At 37.0% G+C, this 24,773-nt stretch overlaps 1 protein-coding gene across 1 annotated transcript in view; it reads left to right on the top strand.

The window, feature by feature from the left end:
- The window catches only part of igf1ra (insulin-like growth factor 1a receptor), a 145,678-nt gene continuing 120,905 nt past the window's right edge, over positions 1-24,773 (top strand). Inside the window, 2 exon segments of the mRNA XM_052097026.1 lie at positions 1-962; positions 18,182-18,745. Coding sequence (XP_051952986.1) covers positions 869-962; positions 18,182-18,745 — 658 coding nt within the window. The 5' untranslated portion in view covers positions 1-868.

Raw genomic sequence — 24,773 nt, 5'->3', positions numbered from 1 at the left:
GAAGACGAGTCTTGTTTACAGCGGCAATTCTACAGAGCGGAGATCGTCAGAAGAGTCTTGTCGTCACTGAGGAGTCCAAACGCCGCTGCGGTGACTTGAAAATGTATCACTAGGCTCTCGTGTTATTTATATCAAACAATTCGTTATTTTTTTACGGTGCGGAAAACCAAACCCACAATCGGGCGCCTTACTTGCTCACTCTTGCGCCTCGATATTTTTTTCTCTACCGCAAAACAGACCGACCGTGAGAGCACGTAAAGACGGTAGGGGAGGGTTTGCCGGGGTAGTTGCAGTTGGTGAAACCATTTTTGTCCTTGCGGATATTTTGGATCGAGCCTTGTCGCGAGGCTTTACTGAGGCGGACTGCGATTTCATTCATACATAGATAGCCTACGCTATCCGAGTAATAACGCTCTGTGGATTTGACCTCAACATCTCTCTGGACATCGATATAGTCTGATTCATCACATTGGAATTGGGAACATTCTCTAAGGTGTTTTTGTTGGATGAGAATCCGCTCGTGTGGCTGGCTGGCCGTACGCGTCCTTCTCGAGTTTTTAAGAAATGGAGGCTGAAGATGTAAATTGAAAAATCGTTTGAGTGAAATTCGTGGCTCCTGTGATTTAGCCACGATTGCAACATTGCATTGCTGTCAAAAATAACAACATGTTTTAATTGATCTTTTATGTTTCCATTAAAGGAAGATTATATCATTATTAGGCTACCAGATATATTTGTTTACTTCCTCCTTGCCTCCCGTTATCTTGACGCGTAAAGGAAATATCTGCACATCAAACGCGGATTCTTGTGGACTTTACATTCGTGCTACAAGACCTTTTTATTTTTGGAAAACTGATTAATATTAGGAATGAGATCTGGAGCAGCGAAGGATGTTTGGACCTTTTTTGGGGGTCCTGTGCTGCTTCTGTTCACCATCTGCCTGTGGTCTGCTCACGGAGAAGGTAAATCAGTGTTGATGCGTTTCCCTGTGATAAGAAAATACAGAATATCAACATTTTCTTGCAGTGTTTTATTTCTTACATTTATTCTATACATTTATTTACGCACCACAGTAATTATGGACACATATAGCCTCCGTTATTTCATGATTTTACCAGCATGCGTTACTTTAGATATTCTGTCCGGTACAGCGTTTCAAACATGGGCCTATAATGCACCACCCGACAATTCATAAGTGAATGATTACCTAGCCTATAATTCTGAAAAATGTTGAAATATCCGTCAGACATTTTTTCCCCATCTTAGCCTACTCGTGTCATTGGATGTGTTGTAATTCTGGTAAGCGTCTATCAATTATTCATAATCTGAATCACGTTGATATTCAGATGCGGTATATATGGGAATTCGTTTATTTACATCTGCATACGCGAAAAACAAATGTACTCATATACGAGCAGTGAAGAATAGCGCCTAAGGCTATATTTAGTCCACACGGTCAGTAATTCAAATGTTTTTTTTTACTCTGTTATTGTAAAGTTTGGTGAAGCCAGTAAGTCTCTGTTAAGGAAAATGCGTGAGAAAAAGGTGGCTACACTGACCATGTGTTCATTGTGCGTTTCTTGATGTAGGCTATATCAGGGTCATGCAGGCCTACTTGGTTTAGGACACTGTGGCTTTTAGTGAGGGCTCGACTCTTGCATAGTTGTTGTATGTAACACATGCAAATGAAAACTTTTAACAAACATAAATGGTTGACCGATATGTTTTTTAATTGGCCGATACCGATATCTAGAGAGCAGGATGGCCAATGGACGGTATAAATGGCGATAAATAAACATAATACAAATTAACAACAGGAAATCAGATGTACTACAAAATTCTAAAGTGAAACAAACACTTATTTATTGTTTTGTTTACTCAAATTTGCTGAACCTTGAAAAGAAAAAACCTTGAACACAGAAAGTGTTGACTATCCATTGACAAATCTATTGATTTTGGAACCTAGTCCAGGGAAAGATAACACTTATGTTAATCGGCCAAGCAAACATGGTTATTGGCTGATGCCAAAGATAATAAAATGGCCAAATATCGGCAGATTAATTGGCTTTGGCGATATATTGGTCTATCACTAACAAACATGCTTTGGTCTTGATACATCAGCCTTAATATAGTTTATCTGCATCATGACAGGGCTAGTGAACAAGATCATTTTTTTTAAAACAAGAACTTTAAAAAGCCATTTTCAATTTTGTTTTGCTTCTTTTCTTGATTAAATTAATGGTCAATACACCAGAGTTTTATTTTTATAATAATTGTGATAATTATGGTATTTTAGTGGAAAATATGGTTGCCATGGTACATTTTTGTAAGTATTGTTTGAATACAGAAAGCCATAATGGGATTACGCTAGAGAGGTAATAATAAGGCAAAACATCAGATGCAGGGATAAAATGTAAGTCAATTTCGTACTTTATGGTTGATCTATTGTATTAAGAATGGCCAAAATTGTTCACCTGCAACAAATTAGTCTGCTGCGTTATAGCATTAAGACTGACTGAATTCGACTCATTCACGGCCACAGCACACGATAAGAGATGATCCAATAAAAAAATCTTAATGCAATGAATTCTTGTCTGCAATATCAGCTTGATTCAGACAAAATTTGCAAGCTTGATTACCTAAAAAAGTTATGTTTTAAGCTCAACATAAAATGCATATGGAAACAACAAGGTTGCCCGGGCATGAGCATAGTGATTTTATGTTTTTTAAATACTTTTAAATATTTAAATACAGAGGTGCTTTGAATCTTTTCATATCAGGTTCCCCGCTGGTTTAATGTGAATTTGAATTAAGTTATGAGCCAGGCTTTCACCAATTTTTTTTCAGTTGTTGCCAGTGCACACAAAACAAGAGGAAGTGGCCATTGGAGAGAATCAAATGGACAGAAAGTGGACCATGTAAGATTTAAGCTCGGACTGGCCCATTCCTGCTGCACTTAACCCTAACCATGAATTGTTTAATCTTAGATTTGATACAGAATGTCAACCTCTATTGTGATCTGTCATCATCACCCAATCTGGCTCTCTCTCCAACGTGGCTCTTGCAGTGATCTGTTTGTCAGTGACATGATAAAATATATCAAAGTATTTAATAAGAATGAAGGAATTTTGATGACAGCATGTTATTCCTTCTATAATTTTTCAAGTCATTTAAGCCTTTCCAAAGTTTTGAAACATCCCGTGTTGGTAGGTGGATGTATTTATAATGTTTATGCAACCTTTGTATCATCGGATGCCTAATTGTGATTGTGTGGGGGTTGCACTGTGGCATAACTCATGAATGGCCCACATTAGCATTCAAAAGAAGTTGGGAAGCAATTGAAGGCCATAGACCATAGTGGCCAGTCATACATACAGGCCACTGTGAATGTCAGGGGGGTCTGTTTCTCGGCACCCTGCCGAGACCAGGACCACTGGCCCTTTGAGAGAGCCCAGAGAGGCTTGTGTGGGGGGTTAACTTTCCTCCTTAGACTCCATTGTTGCATTGTCATGTATGTCTTTCTCAAGTGTAAAGACACTCCACTGACACACTGACCTCAATCAGTGCAAAACCAGTTACGGATCTCTCCACATCCTGTTTCATGTCCGCTTGCCCAGTTTGATTCAACTAATGTGTTGTTTCTGACTACAGTCTAATTCACAGAATCACAGTTTAATTTAGTCTTGGTATATTATAATGGAACAGAAACAAACAGCGGAATGATGGCCAGAATGTCAGTTAACAGAGGATAAATTGCCAAGGTTTATGAAGCAATCACAGTTATTAAGAAGAAAATGTCCTTACAAAGCAAATGTCAGAGTGTTTCATATACTGTCATTGCAGAATGCATTTGCAGACTGTGTCTCATGTTTTTACTGAGTGAAAAAGTTATAAAATATTCAGTCCTAAATTAATGACTATGCTCCACTGGGAAGTTTGTTCTTGTATACTTTTATCCTCTTAATTTTAATAATCTGGTAAGTCTAATAAAATGTAATTTAGCCTCCTTTCAAGTTTCACCACAGTAAACTTTCCATGCGATTTCTTCCAACTATATGGCAAACAAGAGACCATGGTTCATTGAGAAAGAGAGAGAGAGGAGAAACATGAGGTTTGAAAATGGAACATGCAAAAATACACAGGCGAGGGAAACAGACTTGGTTTTGTTGATTGGAAGAGTAGGGAGTTTGTGAACTGTTTTATTGGGCTAAGCTGTTCACACGGGCAGCCTCTGGACTGCCTGGCAGCAGAGTGCGAGTCACCGCTATTGCTACTGTCAGACTCTGGCACAAACTTGCTATTAAAAAAGTTACTGAGTGCCAGCATTCGTCCTAACTTTGCACCTCGTACTGCAGAGCTGGAACCGTGATGTGGCTTAAAGACAAAATTAAAATAAGAAGTTATTCAATAACGCCCACTCTGACATCCATAAACATTCAGCCCTGCATGTGTAGCCACTGTAGGTGATGCAAGACACATAACTGTATCAGTTGCTTCTGAAAAGCAGGAGAGAAATGGCTTTCACCAAGGTGAAACATTCTAAAGCTAAGCAGGAGTGGGTGGGTATTCTTTTGGTCTTTTTCTGTTTATTTGATGGCCCAAATTCTCTTACCGTGGTCTGTGGAATTCAGTGTCTTAGTGTTGCTTACTCATCTCTTGACTAAAGGCCAAATTATTCTTTGGTTGTCCGCATTGGTGATTCCTCTGTGCACAGTATGCATGATGCTAATTTCATCATCAGCACAGTCCATGTGTATTTTCTTGACATGTGGACATTCCTGCCGACTGTAAAAAAGTTACAGTTGTAGTGCACTTGTTGAACGTGTTCGTATTCGTTCGTGGTCAGAAGAGTATACTTTGAAAGGCAACACAGTCGAGTGCGATCCAATTCCGGAACGCACAATAACATAGTATACCCTGGCCTTAAGATGCCTACATGCTAGAGCTCATGCTGCATCAGAGAATGCTGCAGGGTTTGTGAAAGTGACTCTCAAAAGACAGAAATTTGAGAAACTGCAATGCTGATGCATCCATTAACCAATGTGAATTTCAGACATTGATATTGCCCATGGTCCAGTTGTGCTTTTAGAGTTCCAAGCTGTTTTCCTGGTTTATTTAAAACTTTCCACACCTTAAAATGCATTTTATTCATTCCAATCCATCAAAATCTGAGCCATAGCGTTCTCTAATGTTCCTCTAGCGCCCTTAGGGTGTATGAGTATCATTACTCAGATGTGCTACAAAATGACCAACAGTTCTTTCTCTCTATGTATTTCTTTCTTTATTCCCCTGTCTCCTCATCCCTTGTTCAGGCTCTGCTGAGTCGTGCTTCACCCTCAGTGTGTGAGCGATCGTGCCTGCTCATCCAGTGCAGCACAGCTAAATTTGTGTCACTGCTAGTTCGTGCCTTCATAGCTGCAGGAGTCGAGCAGTCTTAAGGCTTCACTGAGCTGCCAGATGAGGTCTATGGTGCTTAATTAAACCTTATTTTAAAGTAGGCTGTCAGATTATCTGCCTGTGTCCGGTAACCACCCATACATCATCAAACTCAGGGAATGTAGTTGCACTACACTGACAAATGCACACATTATGATCTGCTAGTGACCTTTTTATGTTTTTCATAATTTAATGTTTTAGCTGAGGAAATTCAAAAAGAGACTCTGCTTTGATTGCCACATGAATATAAGTGTTATAAATATGTTATAAATGAGTAACTAGTAACTTTAAATAATGCAGCCCTACAAAGCAAAATGCAGTAACTAAAGCAACACTGCAACTGAAAAAAAATAAAAAACAGCTTCAAAGTTTTTTTTTTTCCATTGTTCAGCCAAATGTGGACTATAAAAATAGTCAGACTCAGTTTTCTGTGAATCTGAGCTCATAGTTGAGCCAAACCCATTTGTCACATACAGATCATGGTCTAAGAAACCTGATTTTGTTTCTAAAGCAATTTTGACACAATGTGTTGTTACTGTGTTTTTTTTTTTTTTTGCAGGGTACAATAGCCTGTACACTAATTGAAACTCCAATCAGAATTTGATAGTATTAAGTCATTATTCTGAAGAAAATGTGAGCGGTGCTTGATGTAGCCGTAATTATTTCTTTAGCCGTTTTTGTTTTTTGTCATATACCTGGTCGCTTATAAAAGTCGGTTGATTCATAGCCAGTTGATTCAAGACCTCATTCATGGGTTTATGACAAACTGTGCAGGGCGAATTACATGGCAAAGTTTGGCAGAAGAAGAAGAATTGGGTTAGGTATTTTGAAAAATACCTAAATGAACGTCAGAGCAATGGTAATAGCACCACCATTTTTTTCACGAAGTAGAATAAGAATTCTTAATTGGGTTCAATACAAGTTAAGCTCAATTGACAGCAATTGTTGCATAATGTTGATTGGCAAAAAAATTATTTTGACTTGCTCCTTTTCTAAAAAAAAAAAAAAAAAAAAAGCAAAAATCTGGCTTGCAGTGAGGCAGTTACTGTACAAGTGTAACGGTTACCCTGTCTTTTTTCACTGTTCCCTCTTGTTTACCATTTTCGTCACTTTTTGCATTCCTTAGTTTTCAATTTTGTCCCTTATGTAACTCCATAGTCTCTTTGTTAGCGTTCGTGTTTTCCGTCATTGCTTTCACCTGTCCCTCGTTTACTTGCCACTTGCCTCTGTTTCTTCCCTCGTTATCTTGTTTGGTGTTCTGTTTGTTCATTTGCCCCTTAGTTCTATGTTCATGTATATATATCCTGGTTTTTGGTTTAGTCCCGGTCTTTTCGTTGATTGTATGTGAACGTGAATGTTGTTAGCCCGGTGTGTGTTCCCTGCCTGTGTTTTCAGTATTATGTTTATTTCCCCATTGAGGGTTTTCCTTTGTGTTTTTGTGTTCCAATAAAGTAAAGCTGCACTTAGATCCGCTCTCCTCGTCTGCCTTCGCTGTCGTAACAACAAGTGAATGGGGGCAATTTTTTTTTACATTAAAATACTCACTTTACGAAAGTATAGCCATAAGACATAAACAATATGTGTGTAAACATGATTTTACCTTTTCTGTGTAAAGTTATATCCAATTTTACAACTTCCTTGCCATGAAAATGTAATTTCAACAAACCCTAAATCCCTGAAATGACTGTAAAAATTTACAATTTAAACAACTTTACAGCTGAAATAATACATGAGTTTATACAGAAGAATTAATGTAAGTTGTTTTATAAAAGTATAAGCTTCCCATTTCTGCATTTAAACCCTTAAAAAATGGGCCCCATTCACTTCCATTGTAAGTGATTCACTGTAACATCAGCTTTTAAGAAGGACTTTTTTAAGAAGTTAAATAAATTTTGTGGTAATCAACATTATGTCACAAGTGCTGCTGATTGAGCTTAACCTGTATGGAACCTGGTATATTCCTTTAAGTTTAAAACATTTTGGAAGATGTCAAAAAGAGGAGAATTTTTCCAAGATGTCATGTCTACCCATGTGTTTTCCTGCAGTATTAGTTGATCCCTACCTTTGTAAACCTCTGCCTCAGCAACATACATACCATGCTGTTCCATCTTTTTAGGCCAGGTTTTACTAGCTGAGCATGGAAGGGGGTAGTTGGTGTTGTATTACTAGTTGGGCTCTGACATATGAGCTTGTGCTTTTGAAATGAGGGCCATTGAAGGGAAGTGTAGCACCAGACCAGTGGTCAGATGACTTCCAGCATGCAAGGGATTAAACAGCAGTTGAGGTGGCAGGTGTGAAAGCAAGGCAGGAACTCGGCCATGCTCCCCTGTGCCCCCTTACTGTGGGGATGACTCAGTACCCTCATCTCAGTGATCTAATGCCAAAAACTTGCATAGCTTGGGGAAGTGCATGGTGTTGAAAGACATGTCTGGCTAATAGTTTTTTAAACCTTATCTTGTGAAAGATCAAGCTTCAAAACAGGAAGAGTTTTTTTCTGTCTGCTAAACAACGCTTCACCAGCAAATAGTGCAAGTAACAGAAAATGACAAAAATGTTAATGTTTTCCGAGAATGGTTAATCAGAGTGGATTCGGTAACCTCTGATAATCTCTTGAATATATGAACCGGCCCCATAAGGCTTGCCTTTTTTTTTTAAGTATCTTTACCACCTGAAATTAAGGCTTAAATGTAGTGCAGGTTTCAAATAAATAGCTGGGCATTTTTTCATTTGGAAATAAGGTCTGATGGAGGGACAAGAAGTCATTTTCAAGCCCAGGCTCAAGTAGGTTACTTTGAATCTGGATCTCAAGAGATACAACAGAGGAACCCTGCTTTTCACTCAGTCCAGAGTTACAGGGATTCCTGTGGAAGGCATGTGAGAGGTTATCAAATGTAAATAGCAGGAGTTGGATTTCAGGTCGATCTGTTTGTACTATGCTGTGAAAACCACAGTGAATGCATGACTCACATGGGTTACAGTTTTCTATTACTGACAGCCAGAGTCAGTAGAGGCATTTTTAACGAATTTAATGATAGCTTATTTTACCCATCAGAGCTAGGCAGCATGACACCAAGCAACGGTAGATGGAAGTGTCAACCAGTAGATAGTCTGCTATACTATTCATGCCACAGTATCTCTGCGCAGCGATTAACGTGTCTCCTATCATTGCGACTTGTCATGATAAATTAGAATTCAAACCCGTGCAGTCACTCCGACATAGGTGTGCAACTGTGCATATATATCAGCTATTTTAATATGACTTCAACCGTGGCATCATATTTATTTATACTATATTACTGTTTAAAGTGTTTTTCTTTTTACCCAAGTGTTACTTAATGTAAAGCTGTTTTTGCAGTTAAGTTATGAATAATTGTACCTTTTGGTTTGCGTACATCAAGTAACAAAACAAATGAGATGACATCTCCTTCGAACAGTCTATTCGAAAAATAGACATTACTACATAGCATAGTTAAAAAAATTTTTTTAATTAATTCGATTGAATTTGTAAAATTACTCATACCTTTATGATTTTGGTACCACCCACCACTATTACCCATTCACAAAAATACAACTGGCCAATTTTAGTTTTGTATCTTTGGACGTGGAGGTGGCATGAACGAGAGCTTAGCCCATAACCCCTCAGGGAGGATTGGCCAGATAATATGCTCTGATTCCTGATGATTATAGCTCAAACAGAGCTGAGCACTATCCTCTTAGGGAAAATGGTTTGAGAACCTTAATGCTGGTACTGAGTACTGAGGTGCTTTGGAAAGGATGTGGGAACTATTCTTTGTATTGTGTTCTTTTTTTTTTTTTTAATAAGCCTTTGTGCTTATTTTCAATATTTTGAATTACGTCTATATACGTAAGGCCCTGTGTACCGCTTGTGAAATTTGATTTCAAACATCTGACCAATTTTGGCCAAAATGGTGCAGGTGGGTCATAACTGTCATTTAATCTGGACCCTAGGAATTATGATATTTACAGAATAAGCCACATTTGTCCTTATTCATATATCCTGCTGCCTATGAGTGGGTTTCACTTGAGTTCTTTCTGTTTTATTGAGCGGTAAGTAGTGTTCAAAAGAAACTTATTGACCTGTTTCAGTGATGTCACTTTTCCCAACAGGCGCCATATGAGGGCTCCAGACTGCTACTAAAATGGTGCAATTTGGTGCAACCAAAAATTATTGACAATTAATTAAAATCTAGTCACCACTGGCGACAGTCAGGTTGTGTGTGTTCATAAACAGTTTCGACAGATATTATCTTGTGAGTTATTGAATACACCTTTAGAGCACGACCCAGTGTGTCTCGTGCTGCTTTTCACCTATCCTGTTGTGATGACATGCTCGTTGCACCACATGAAACATCAAACCCAGCATGAGAGAGTCGTGAACAAATGACTCTTTTGAACCGGGTCTTTTTCATGAATCACCCCCAAAAATTGGAGGGTTTGAACTCAGGATAACAGTTTGAATCAGATTCAGTTTCTCAGAAAATCAGCTGTCAGTGAGCTCACAACTGGGAGTCAAAATAAGAGTCTCATGGGTGTCTTTATAATTAAAAGTTTTGTATTGTGTACCACTTCTTTTTCTTCTGGTAATTATTTATAATAAATTATAATTTATGAATTATTTATAGCACAATAAACTGCATCTGGGATTTCATTCAATTTGCACTCTGTGTCTGGGCCATCCGGTAACAGTCAAGAAAAACTAAGGCAATATTTAAAATAATTTAAATTATACATATATATAAATATAAAGCTTTTGACACTTAGGACAATAGACGTTTTTTCATAGACTGTAATTATGCATTTCTGCCTTATTTAGCAGCTTAAATCAAGCAAGATTTTTATATGCAAATCTTTTTAAATATTCAGAATCAGCTTTATTGCCAGGTATGTTTACATATACATGGAATTTGTCTTGGTGACAGCAGCTTCCAGTGCACAACAATACAAGACAGAGATAATAATAAAATATAATTATAATAATTAAAAAAAACAGAATAGAATAAAATAAAAATGTAATAGAAAATAAAGTATATGTAGATTACACAGTAAGACAACATATATGTGTATATATATATATAAATATATATACATTCATACATACATACACATACACACATATGTAGTACAAATACCAATCTGTTATATGCAGAAGCAAGGGAATGTTATTGCAGAAGAGGCAGGATGTGTTGGATAAGTATAAAATTGAATTGCACATTTCATTGCTCAATGGAGCAGTTTTATCTGTTCATGAGATGGATAGCCTGAGGGAAAAAACGTTCCTGTGCATGATGGTTCTGGTGCTCAGAGCTCTGAAGAGTTGGACAAAAGGCAACAGTTCAAAAACGCTGGATGAGTGGGGTCCAGAGTGATTTTTCCAGCCTTTTTCCTCACACTAGAGGAGTACAGTTCTTGAAGGGAGGGCAGCTGTTCAGAACGGTGAGTGGGGTTTATACTGGGGTGTTCCTGCTAAAGTACACTATCATCTCCACTGTTTTGGGCGTGTTCAGCTCCAGGCTGCTTTGACTGCACAAGACGGCCAGCTGTTCAAACTCCCTTCTGTATGCAGACTCATTGTTATCCTGGATGAGGCTGATGTCAGTGGTGTTGTCTGCAAACATAAATATTAAAGGTAATAACTTTTCAATTATTTCCAGAATTATTATTTTTACTAAGTGGGTTTGTAATATAAAGTACAAAAAGTTTCTTTGTGTTAATATTTTGTTTTAGATGGTTTATTTAAAATAAAGCCGTCCAGCCCAGAGCAGTGAGCAGTTTTCTCACACACACAGTTTTCTCATCAATATTGTTGCTTGATTCTCTACTACCAAATGACTCAAGAAACTCTCCAACTCACGATTTATTGGTTTGAATCAGTCTGACGAATCCTTCACTGAATAAACTCAATGAAACAGCAGCTGAATTATGCCTGATTCACTTACTAAACCACACGTCTTTGCTGTCTGTTATACCAAAATGTAACAAGAACTGTTTTGTGTTTAAAATTCACAGGATTGTGTTCAACACGGAGTGGTGGTGGTGTAGTGGCTAAAGCACAGGGCTGTTAATCAGAAGGTCAGGGGTTCTAAACCCACAGCCACCACCATTGTGTCCTTGAGCAAGGCACTTAACTCCAGGTTGTTCCAGGGGGATTGTCCCTGTAATAATTGCACTGTAAGTCGCTTTGGATAAAAGCGTCTGCCAAATGCATAAATGTAAATGTAAAATTCAGTGCAAAATTACACTTGATCAAATGATAATATTAAGTTTACGCAATTTTGTAATAAATGGTTTTATAACTTTAATACTTGATTTATATATATATATATATATATATATATATATATATATATATATATATATATATATTTCTGTGAATATGCATGTATTTTTATTTATTTATACATTTTTTATTTTATCCCATTTTCTCCCCAATTTGGAATGCCCAATTCCCACTACTTAGTAGGTCCTCGTGGTGGCGTGGTTACTCACCTCAGTCCGGGTGGCAGAGGACAAGTCTCAGTTGCCTCTGCTTCTGACACAGTCAATCTATGCATCTTATCATGTGGGTCATTGTGTTTGACACTGCGGAGACTCGCAGCATGTGGAGACTCATGCTACTCTCCGTGATCCGCGCACAACTTACCACGTGCCCCATGTGACTCTACCCTCCCTAGCAACCAGGACAATGTGGTTGCTTAAGAGACCTAGCTGGAGTCACTCAGCATGCCCTGGATTCGAACTCCAGAGGTGGTAGTCAGCATCAATACTCACTGAGCTACCCAGGCCCCCTTGTGTATACGTATTAACAGTTCAGCCCTCGTACAGTGCCGCTTAGTCCAATCCGGCCCTCTGCGTTAAATGAGTTTGACACCCCTGCTTTAGCCAAACAGTGGTCACCTATTCACCTATTGGTCCTTATAAATGGTCATTCCATTGTACTCACAATGATTTATTTTGTTCTGTATTTTTTTTACTTATTAAACATCTACCCAAACGTTCCTTATGTGTTTTTTTAGTACAAATTTTGATCTTCTTTTAAGCATTCTCATTATTATAATCTTGTTTTGTTTTTAACATTTTGTTTTATTTTCTCTGGGGAACTTACAGAGAAATACACTTCATTGCTATCAATTACTACATGCTAAATAAAACCTTGAACCTGCCTTTTAAGCACCTCGTAGTAGCTGATATTGAAATCCAATGTTACCATTTAGTTCAGTGCTGTGAGGTTCTTAAAGGTGGGAAAGAAATTTACGTTTATATTTCTGTAGGGTAATCTTTGAAAACTTGAAATCTTGCTTTAAAAAGGAAATTGTCCTTTGAGTGCCCCCCAGTTGCACTAACTGGAAGCTTTGACTATGAAGTCTGACCTGCTGAAAGCAATACCAACATGACGGGGTGAGGGGGGTTTGGGGGGGTTAGATGCCTATCTGGCTGGATGTGCCTGGGACTTTGTTTACAGAAGAGCTGGATATTTGGAAGAGGAATAGGGTTAGTTTGGCCTTTGATAAATCTGGAGGATTTAATGTTGAGGTCAGCTGGTAGGCATGTTTGTGTCTGCTTTTTACACACTAATAGTGTTGCAGTTTCAGGAGACATGAGAGCCTTTGTTATTCTCTAAAATAGCATATTTTTCAGTACACTTATTCTCTGTGTAATTGATATTTTGCATGTATTTGTGTTGGTAGTTAACACGCAATTTATTTTTTAAGGGAAGGTGCATATTTTAGGTTCTGTAACTGATGTAACTGTTTTTTTTACAAGTACAAATATTCCAGTCTTTCTTTTATAATGTGCTTTTAAAAATGGCAGGTGTCAATTATAAAAGAAATAGAAAAATGCTGTTTAAAATAGTTTTAAATGGAGTAAAGCATGTCACGCCAAAGGACGTCAACTTCCTAAAATCCCATTTCATGTCAGCTACACATGTTCTGTATGTGTAGAAATTCAAGTTTGCTTATGCAAATGACTACATAAACTCTTAGCTGATTTGGCATGCTGCTTCGGTTCAAAAGTTCTCAGGGAGCCCTGTCATTTCATTTAACTGGCAGACACCATATCTCTGTGTCTTTGCCTTTCTTTCCGTCTCCCTGTCTCTCTCTGTCTCCCTCTTTGTTTCATGCCAGACCGTCTGAATGTATTAATGGATCCAACCGGAACTGAAGACTAAAGTTTCTCTTTACCAACAAACAAATTAGTCTTTGTTTTTAAAGTCTCTCCAACTCGCCTCCCTCTCTTGGGATTGTGGAGGAGAAAAAAATGCTCCAAGGCAACAAAGGAGACATGCAGATCCATGACTCCCAAGTGCAGCCCTGGGGCATTTGCGATGAGACGTGAAAACAAATACTATTTTATCGTGGAGAAATAATTTCCGTTCTAAATTTGGATGAGCATGATACACTGTCAGGAGCAAATAAAGACCATTCATCTTTTAAACTATACGTTTACAGTTTTTGGCACATCATTGGAGTAACTTCAAACGGGGTTCTCTTTAATGAAGCATGTCATTTTTTGCAGGAATTTTGTGTCAGTAAAAGCTGTTTTCACTTCTGTCAGAATAGTGCACTCTTGGTAAATCTGAGACTGTTGAAATTTTGACCTTCTTGTCTTCTGAAACTCACAGTGAGCTATTTTTGTCTCAGTTGTTAGAGCAGATTGATAAGTTTGTTGTATGTCTAGTCGTTTGTTTGGGTGGGTGTGCTGTTATTTTACACGGCAGCAGAAAACTTTTGTATTTGTCTCATAGCTGTGGCCTTGTGATATTGCATCTTAGAAGGTGACCTAAGCCTCTTTAAGTACATAACAGGTTTAGCCAAAGGAGCTCATATGTCAAGACAATTCTTCTGCTGATCGCCTTCTTTTCCAATACACAGTCATTACCTTACGGGGGAGTCACTATTCAACTTTTGTTTTGTTATTTTGGTGCAAATTACTCCTCCTCTTTCTGTAAGTGGTGTGAAGTGAGTATGCAAATCATCTTGAACTTTGATAATGGCATCATCACAATGTACCTTTTGTTAGGCTCTTGTTACTCTTTAATGTTATCTCTTAAGGGTTTTGGCATTTGCTTAAAGGGATAGTTTGCACTAAAATTAAAAATCTGTCCTTCATATCGCTCCAACCACATTTGACAGACAGTCATTCGGGTGATGACAAAATGTTTATTTTTCGGGGAACTACAGTAGTTCTGTAATATAGCTCTTTAAAGTGGCCGTGAAGACAAGGATCAAATCGGTTGGTTAAATCCAATATATTTGAAAGTCTTCCATCCTCAAACTGAGGTTATTGGCACATATGGAGTTGTCTGCCAGAATTGCTATAGCTGTTTGTTTATGTTCATAATCTTGATTAGGCTAATTGAATGAGCTGTTTAGCAAGAGCAGGTAGTAAACGATTACCCCAACAGTAGTAAATGACAGATCAAATTATTACTTTTTTGGAGTGTGAGTCTAAAAAAGGAGTAATAAATGATAGTATGAGAGCAATGGTTCTATACAATTTTGTTTACTACATTAAATATACAGATAAATGTGTTTAATTTCACTTGTGTAATTCATATATCCAAAGTCTTAAACTTCTTCTCTGTTTATCATCTTTTGTTTAGAGTCCATGAAGGAGTTGACCGTTTGTGTTTTGGGAAAACTCTCATCACTCTATTAAATAGAGTAAAATAACTAGGGTTGGGTCCCGATACCACGGTCATATACTGGTACTCATACTCGTAATAATTCTTTTGTACTTTATATGTGTTTGCAAGGTTGGGGAGTAACAGAATGCATGTAAATTACATATTTATAAAACAATATATAAGTAACTGTCTTCCACTACAGTTACAATTTAAATAATTGGTAATTTGAATACAGTTACATTCAAAAAGTATTTTGATTACTGAAGAGATTAATTAGCATTTTATTGTCATTTGTTTCATTTAACATTTAGTCCTTTCAGATGGAAAACATATACTGTACGTATAGGCTACATATAAATGATGTGATTCAAAGTGCATTAGAACAGCGGTGAAACACTTTCATATGATGTGTTTGCAAATTTGGAGCAGAAGAAATAGAAATAAACCTTGTGGATATTGTCAGCTTTATGCTAAGCTAAAATGCTATTTCTAGCCATTTTACATGCACATGCTACCAGATATGATCATATTTTTTATTAAGAAAATTAATGTTGGATTATAATTTCTTTTTTTCTATTAAGACCTTTGATATTAGGGAATTTTTTTTATTCTTGATATTCATTTTTATGTTTTTCAGTAAAAATATAAAAAAAATCCTTAAAACAAGATCAATTTGATTGATGTTACAAATTACATTTTACAACATGTATTCTGTAATCTGTAGTGGAATACACTTCAAAAGTAATCCTCCCAACCCTTTATGTTTGTAGCAGATGACAGTAAACAAGTGCAAATACACGTTGTATTGCGAGGCACATACAGAGGACAATTAAATAGAAGCATTTTGTGGTTTAATAATCACTTTGAGTCAGCTTTTTCAGAGTGGGACTCTGCCATCATAATGTCAGAGCTCATTGGTCAAAACAACACAGAACCACTACAACATAAAGGCTCTGTCAAAATGAAAGATACATTTATAAGAAAAAGTATGACAGCAATATATCACTAATGTAAAGTTATGTTACTACTAATATTAATAATAAAACAGTAAATAAAATTAAGATGTATCAATCATCTCTGATGCTCTGTAATGCAGAACTTTATTTGAAAATCTATAACTCCAATGTTGTATTTTGGAATGTGTTGTGATGTTGTGTATATAAGCACTTCAGTTGGTAAAACAAAATATATTATGTTGAAAATTAATTGTTATATTTTCACATATTTAAACACCATTTTAATGATAAAATTGAACTGTTGGTACTCGTTCTCAAAAAAATGGTATCAGGATGTCCCCAAAAATAACAAACAACATTGACCTTAGGTATGAAGTGTTGACATTGTGTCCTAAATTTGGTAATGATACGCTGTCAGAGGGTTACATATAGGATAACTCGAATAGGATAACACAGATCCCTTTCTAAGCCTTTGTAAATTAAGAGCATTCTCAGAGATTAAATTTCCACTGTCTCTTGCTCAACATGAGTGACAGCGGATACATCTGACTGACTTCAAGAGTCATGCTTATGTAGCTGACCACCTGCAGAATGCTTTACTGGAGCTGTTTTTCTTTCCCCTGAATGTAGAACATTATTTATTCTGTTAATATAAAACAATATAAAGAAATTAAAATAAAACAATGAAAAAAAAGTTACACTAGCCTCTCTATTGACACTTGTCGTTGAAACATAAAATTCCAAGATACTTGCAGAGGAGCTTTTTTATGTCAGTTTTGCTTTGGCACTGCTCTTCTGCATGGATTAATCTGAAGATTTGAGGTATACCCATGGTTGCCTCATATAGAAGCAAATATGACTAGCTAAACGAAGAGTCTTCATCTGTCTGTCTAAGTGTACATGACACAATGCGTTAGCAAATATTTGAAGGAAGAAGTCAGAGAAAGTGTTAAATTTACCATGCTTTCAGGGCAGCTAATGGAACTGCACCCTCTTACTTCAATTCACTACTTCAAGCCTATACTCCAACTCCCTCACTGCGGTCTATGAATGAGTGATGCTTGGTGGTTCCATCACAAAGAGGCTCAAAGTCTATTTCATGATCATTCACTTTCTCTGCTCCTCTGTGTGGTGGAATGAACTTCCAACCTCCCCACAATCTGCTGTTACCTTCTCAACATTCACTAACCAACTGAAAACACATCTGTTCCGCAAGCACTTAACCAACCCACGCTAATGGCACTTACTGCTGCACTTAACCTGAACTTAATGTAAACACACACACACACACACACACAAATCCTTTTTTTTCACTGTGGGAACTTGACAGTCCTATACTGAAGATGTTGTTAAACTTTGTATGACAAATTGCTTGCTATGTGTCTAATTTGTAAGTCGCTTTGGATAAAAGCATCTGCTAAATGAATACATGTAAATGTAAGTACATGTTGTGCATCACTTTTATCATCAAAACATGCGCAGAACGCCAAGGCCAACTGTGGTCCGATTAATGTGTATACATGCTGGACAAAGACATTGCACAATCGTACTATCTAGGTCTGTTAGTCTGACTTCAAAAAATCTATCTGATACAATTTCAGTTAGACTGAAGATTTTGCATGACTTTTGAAAATGAAAGATTATTGTTTTAGTCCTACTGAAATCAAACTTTTAATGCGTATAAACATACTGATTGATAGTACGAAGAAAGCCCTACAAGACAAATATCCAAAAAATATGTCATCTGAGCAAGTTGCACAAATTGTACTTCTTGTGTTTGTTTGTGGACATTGGTGAAAAACACATGAGGGTAAATTATGGAAGCCTGAAATTTCTGGCCAATTGAACCCGACAGCTCTGAATGTTTTATCTTTATTTTAAGCTTACCGTAGTGAATTGGGATAAGCCTTTTTTTTGTATTTCTCAATAATGGTATCTTGTTCATTTCTAAGGAAAAATTAATCTAATCTTCTGTGGTGTAACTTTAAAAAAGAAGCTTATATAAAGCTAAAATTTACTTTTTTAAACTTTAGTTTTGGTATTTTAGAAGAATGATCTCTTAAGAGAGACTATACTATAGCCATGTTAAACCATGTTAGATTTTAAAGATCTTACCGTAATATTTTCTCTTTTTCCATTACAGTCTGTGGTCCTCACATTGATATTCGCAATGACATCAGTGAGTTCAAGAAGCTGGAGAACTGCACGGTGGTGGAGGGCTACCTGCAGATCCTCCTCATTGGCGACAAGAACAACAACCTCAACCAGGAGCACTTTCGCACCCTATCCTTTCCCAAGCTGACCATGGTCACAGACTACCTTCTCCTATTCCGTGTCTCTGGCCTGGACAGCCTCAGTGTGCTCTTCCCAAACCTCAGTGTAATCCGAGGACGCAACCTGTTCTATAACTACGCTCTGGTCATCTTTGAAATGACCAGCCTGAAAGATATCGGCCTTTACAACCTGATGAACATCACCAGAGGGGCCATCAGGATCGAGAAGAACCCGGAGCTTTGCTACTTGGACTCGGTCGACTGGTCGCTCATTATGGATGCAGAGTTTAACAACTACATTGCTGGGAACAAACTGTCCAAAGAGTGTGGGGATGTTTGTCCAGGTATAATGGAAGATAGACCGCAGTGCATTAGGACCAGCTTCAATGACAACTATAGCTACCGCTGCTGGACCTCGAACCACTGCCAGAAAGGTAAGAACCTGCTAATCAGGCCAGAGCTCTGCTATTGTTTGAGCAAAATCTGTTCTTATTTCTGATGGGTTCACACCTGCTGGCATTTAACATGGCATTCATTCACATGGAATTTGAATGGGTAGTAAAATTAATGGAAGATAAAATTGCATGCAAGATTGGATAAATTGAATCAAAAAATGCTGTTTGCTTTGCTTGGGAACTGGAGAACTGTCTCGTTTACAGGGCCTAGTCAGGTAAATATTTGGTTAGTGCAATCTATGTTTTGTTCAGAGAGTTATGGCTAGACTGTCTAGCAATGCTTTAAAGATGTTGCCATCAGCGGAGGATGGAAGGCCTTGCATCACTGAAAACAAAACAAGATCTTTGTGATCTTAGGTGAAGCTCTGTTAGGAGCTGTACACAGAAAAAAAGGAAGGAAAACTTTTCTTCATCCAGTGTGCTTTAAAACCCAAAATGTGCTTTTTGAACTTAAATTGGTTTGCAATTGTACTCTTGAATCACTACTTAATTGATTGTTTTATGAATTTTTGTACCTATACCTTTACTTGCATATTACAGAATTCAAGATTTATTTTGCATGATATCTTAGGTGGGATAGTTTAAAAGGTACTTTATAGCTTATTGTGAGGTATAGATGTGTTTATTGTTGGGAATGTTGGGTGTTTCCTTGGTTATATTTCAGCCACACTTTAATGCATCAAAACTCACTTTTTTGGATGGAATTGAAAAAACAGGAGCAAATCATGTGGCTTGTGCCAAAATAATTACTATTGTGGCTTTTTTAGCACCAGGTCCATAGAGATGAATGCCAGAATGTCCCTTACATCTGACTGGGAATGCCTGGGAAAGTAGACTATGCCTTATGTATGTTTGCTCCCTCTTCCTCTCCCATGCATTCAAGAATGGTGGGAAAAGCATAATAGATGAGAACAGAGGAGCATTCTCCCACCACTGGCCTTCAAGAGTCCTGAAGTCTCAGGCTCAAGAGGCACAAGAACAGAGCTGCTCTCCCTCCCCTTTCCCTCTGCCAGAAAACATACAGAGGAAATCGAGCCTCCTTAGAAACGTACTCCGTTACTACTGGATTGTTTATGTTGCAATTAGAATTCTTTGAATTTAACAATAATGTGGATGATATGTTTGAAGAAGGTTTGGTGGTTACATTCTACCTCGGCTGCTGTGATCCTACCAGAGGATATGATCCACAGTATTGAGCGACTCTGTATGCGAGTGTCATTTCTTGCAGTGACTCCCCTATGTGCTGCTGAAACAGTCTCTTCCCGGCAATCCCGCCCACATCATGTCAGCACTTGCTCCCCTGCACACCTGTTCAGGATGGTAATGTTGTGTCTGAATGCTGTGTTTTTGCCTTTGCAGAGGTGGGGAGGTGGGGGTGGTGTGAGTCACCTGTATTCAAGTCTCAGACAGCACAACACTTGAACAAAGACTGCGACTGGAAGTCACAGCAGAAGGGCTTTCTAATGGTCAGGCTGATTGATCTATGTTCTCCAGTAGAGAACTTACTGGAACAAGCAGTGACCCACCACCTGTCCAATTGTGTTTGCTTCCTGTCTGTGTTTCCAAATGGAACTTCAAAAGAATCTACAATTTGTCTATGAAAATCACACCCCCAGCATTTCCCTACGCATTATAAGCTGTCAACAGCTCGCCGTGTTTGTGTGAAAGCACAAATGTTGGTGAGAAATACCGAACCTCGTGAGAGGTAACAGCAAGGATGCACAGGGGAAGTGCGTGGCATCCAAACTTTCTCTGCAGACTTGTTTTCTCATGTTGAGTCTGACTCAACTTAGGCAATATGACATCAAGATGGACCCTGTTTACTTTCTTAATAGACCTTATTCACAGGAATAGCATCTTTGATTTTTGACGTGAGTGAAAGAAGGCTGGGAGGGATGGACTTACAGACTCTTCGGAAAAGCACTGCATAAAACTGTATAAATCTCCTATATCACATAACATTTTCCACATCTCAATGTTTCATTTGCGGAACGATCAAAAACACTTTAAACAACTGTACAACCCATTGAAGGCACTGTAAGTCTATCTCTCACAGCTTCATTGTCATTCTCTTCAAAAAAAGATGGTGCAATAAGAATAAGGTCCATACACTTTCTTGGTCTTATTGTGAAGGATTTGTTCAAAGAAAAAAGTTGTAATAATTTGCACCACCAAAACAACTTTTCTTCTCGGCTGGTGTCACCAGGTGCTCTTATTTTTCAACTCCACCCCTTCAATAACCTGAAGTTGTAATAGTAGTAAAAGATGGAAAAAGCATATGAATTTTTCATCCATAGAGTCATCGCTGAGCTAAGCATGAGCCATGCAGCAAAAATAGGCTCAATGCCGAAACTATCCGCTCACTGCCACTTCTGGGGCGCACCACTTCGCAACTCACACTTGCAGTGGGAATGGTGTAATCTGTTAAAATGGGCTCAAAAACAAAAATGCGCCACTCACACCCCGCTCACGGAAGATGTGTGAACATGTCACAGATACAAATGATGTGTTTTCCGTTAACATTTTTCTGGATTCCATGTAAAATGTTTTAATTAAATGTTATAATCAAATGGGGTTTAATCAAATTGATACAAACAACTTTAGTCAAATAAAAATATGATATATATATATATATATAAATACATACACACTACCAGTCAAAATCTTTGAAACACTTGACTGAAATGTTTCTCATGATTTTAAAAATCTTTTGATCTGAAGGCGTATGCTTAAATGTTTGAAATTAGTTTTGTAGACAAAAATATAATTCTGCCACCATATGAATTTATTTCATTATAAAACTAAAAAATTATATTATATTATTTTATTAAAAAAAAACAATTAATTTAAGACTTGGACCAAATCATAAAGAAAATCAGCCAATAAGTGCCCAACATAGATGGGAACTCCTTCAATACTGTTTAAAAAGCATCCCAGTGTGATACCTCAAGAAGAGTACATGTCTACAAATTCTAGGCAAAGGGTGACTACTGTGAAGATGCTAAAATATAACACAGTTTTGATTTATCAAAACATAATTCCCATAGTTCCATTTATGTTATTCCATAGTTTTGATGACTTTACTGTTTATTACATTTATTCTAAAATGTGAAAAAAGTGAAAGTGTTTCTAACTTTTAACTGGTAGTGTATAAGTATTATGTATATATTTATTTTTGTATTTATTTTTTTACCAAAAATTGAAATTTTTATTTTAAAGGCTGCTATGGCTGAATCACAACATGCTGATAAAACACTTGCATTTGTGATATTTCGTACAGATAATAATAATAATAATAATAATAATAATACAATTAAATCAACAATTTAATATTATAGAATTGTTATTATGAGTATAATTGCTACTTTTTGAATATTACTTTTTATACAGTAGTCTTCAATTTCACACATCCAGTTGAATAAAACTTTCATTTAAGCAGGACTTTTATTTTGAGAGACATTTGAGGTCTTCCTGTTTTAGGGGTTAGTTATATCAAGCTTCTCATTAATGTTGGGATAAGCTCATTAAGACTCTTGATCTGAAGTCTCTGAGCTGCACCTGAGGAGTTAATTTAAGTGTTAACAGCCATTTATACTCTAAACACACTGCATGAAAATCAAGCACCATTAGTGTGTGTTGCATTTGTGTGAGTGTGTGTGATGCAGATGATAGAGCAGAACTGCACCTCTTGTTCATTCTGTAGCGTGCAGTGCATGTGACTGTATAATATTTAATTCAATTACATCCTTCTGCTGTTTAATGATCACACATGGCCATATCCAGAGGTTTTTTATTTTCAAATTGTCATTGATTTCATTTCAAAACTGTCAAATCTCGTATCATTTTGCTAATGACAGCATACTGTAATATGGTACCAAAACTTGCAACAAGATGATATCATACCATAAAATTTTTTTTTGGTAATGCAATACTTCATTTGTACCGGAAAACCGCGCAACCGTACTGTGGAGGACAGGCTTTTCTGTCCCTCAGCATAACTACCTTGTTTTTCCTGCACTCAGATGTTTCTTCAAGGGCATGCAGTGGTTTTGTAGTCAATTTGGAACAGTCCTCCCTCTCTAATTACTGCACCAAGAGTTACTGTCATTAACCAATCCACGATCAGCTTTGTGTGTGTGTGCCTCAGAATGAGACTCTATGCTTTTTATGAGATGGGGGTGTCCACAGCAGCACTATTGTTTTCCTTTCTTTTCTTTCTTTCTTTTTTTTTTTTTTTATGTAAGACCATTAAAGCATTCCTTGCCTGTTCTTGCATGCAGATGTTACTGTCACCTCTGTGTTTGAATGTGTGTGGGTCTGGAGTGTATGGTCTTTCCATTTGTAATGCAATTTACATTTGCAATGTTTGTCTTCACGCTGCCTGGATCAGTCAGAATATTTGCTGACCTGCTTATGCTTCAGATAATCCAACAAAAAAAAAATGTTCTTTCGGGAATAAACTGATGTGAATACAGATTATGGGTGCTAAGTCTATTTCCGTCAAATACAGCAGGATTCAAAAGTCAGAGACCACATTCAAAATGTGAACAATATAGCATATTTTGTCAAAAGTAAAACAAAAACATTTTATAATGTAAAATTAAGAAATTTTTAAGATTCTACTCTATTTCTTGGTTACTATTGAAAAGTAAGCAAATATTTTGCAAATGTGCACATCTACAATAGTCACATCGCAGAACATTCATTTTCCAAAAGGAAAACCAGCATTATATGTGTCTGATATGACGTAATTTACTCTGATTTATGGGTTCTTGGTTACACCGAGTTAATTATAATTTTTTTCTGCATGTTGTTGACATGCAGGCTCTGCAGAAAATGGAGCATTTGGTTGCAAAAAGAAATGTATCGTCAGTTATATGGAAATATTTCGGCTACAGACAGAATGATGTTGACCAAAACAGGTACTTTGTTGAGAGTGCCTTGCATTTGTTGCCACAAACGACGATTTGTTTGATTATTTAATTTGGCACCACAAATCTATGTGCGACGAGTGCAAAGCCAGATCTGAATGCCATCCAAAGCAAAAAACTATTTCTGATGCCTTTGCCAGTGTTACACATACGAGAAAGGGTTCAAACATAACATTTCACCTCACAAAAGACATGGTAGGCTACCAATTAACACAGTTACAAAGAGGGTTTTTAAAAACATGATCCGGTCACTTAACAAGCGGTATGTAATACCATCACGCACATATGTTTTAAGTAATTTGTTTTATTTATCTTTTTTTATTTTTCAAATGTTTTAAATTAAAAGTTGTTTATTGTTTACTTCTCTATTTTCCAAAAAAAGAGGTTTGTAATTTAATTTGTAATGTAATCAAATATTATATTACTTATTTTTTCATTCCCATTAATTCCCTATTGTGATAATGAAACTTCCTCCTTAGTGTAATATTCTGTTTTAACCTGGTTGGAGTACAGAGATAAAGCCTCCTGTAATCTCCTGGATCCCTTCTAGACACCACACTTCTTCATTCAAAACGAGCCCCTTTGTTAGGGTAAACAACATGCATTATTAATATCATAACATGTTAGATTATTGACATAGCCTGAATTGATAGAAGAGTATTACGTTAATACAATGGATCCATGGTGAATTAAGCAGTGTATTAATTATTATAATAAAATAAACTACCCAGAATAAGTCAAAAAGCAAAAAGTCGCTTTCTGTTACTTTTCTTTTTAAATTTTTATAAACATTTTCCATGAAGATGCAGTTTCCTACAAAATCACTGCAGTCATTCTAGAATAATTAATTCTTCTCAAATAGAGCTATTGAAGTTATTTTGGTGAAGTCATCCTGCATTTTGAAATATCACAATATCATTCCAATATCGTGCAGCCCTAATGACCATGTTAACTCCTTTTTAGTTCATTCATTGATTTTATGTAAATAATTTTTAGTAAGTTTAGTTTTTGTGTCTCAGGAAGAGGCAAAGCTGTGTGCAAGAGTTTGTTTTTTCATAAAAAGGGTGCTACTGTAT

This window comes from Xyrauchen texanus, chromosome 29 (assembly GCF_025860055.1).
Source record: "Xyrauchen texanus isolate HMW12.3.18 chromosome 29, RBS_HiC_50CHRs, whole genome shotgun sequence".
NCBI classification, from domain to species: Eukaryota; Metazoa; Chordata; class Actinopteri; order Cypriniformes; family Catostomidae; genus Xyrauchen; species Xyrauchen texanus.
Note: the sequence above shows the minus strand (reverse complement) of the source record. Positions and strands in the feature narration are given on the sequence as shown.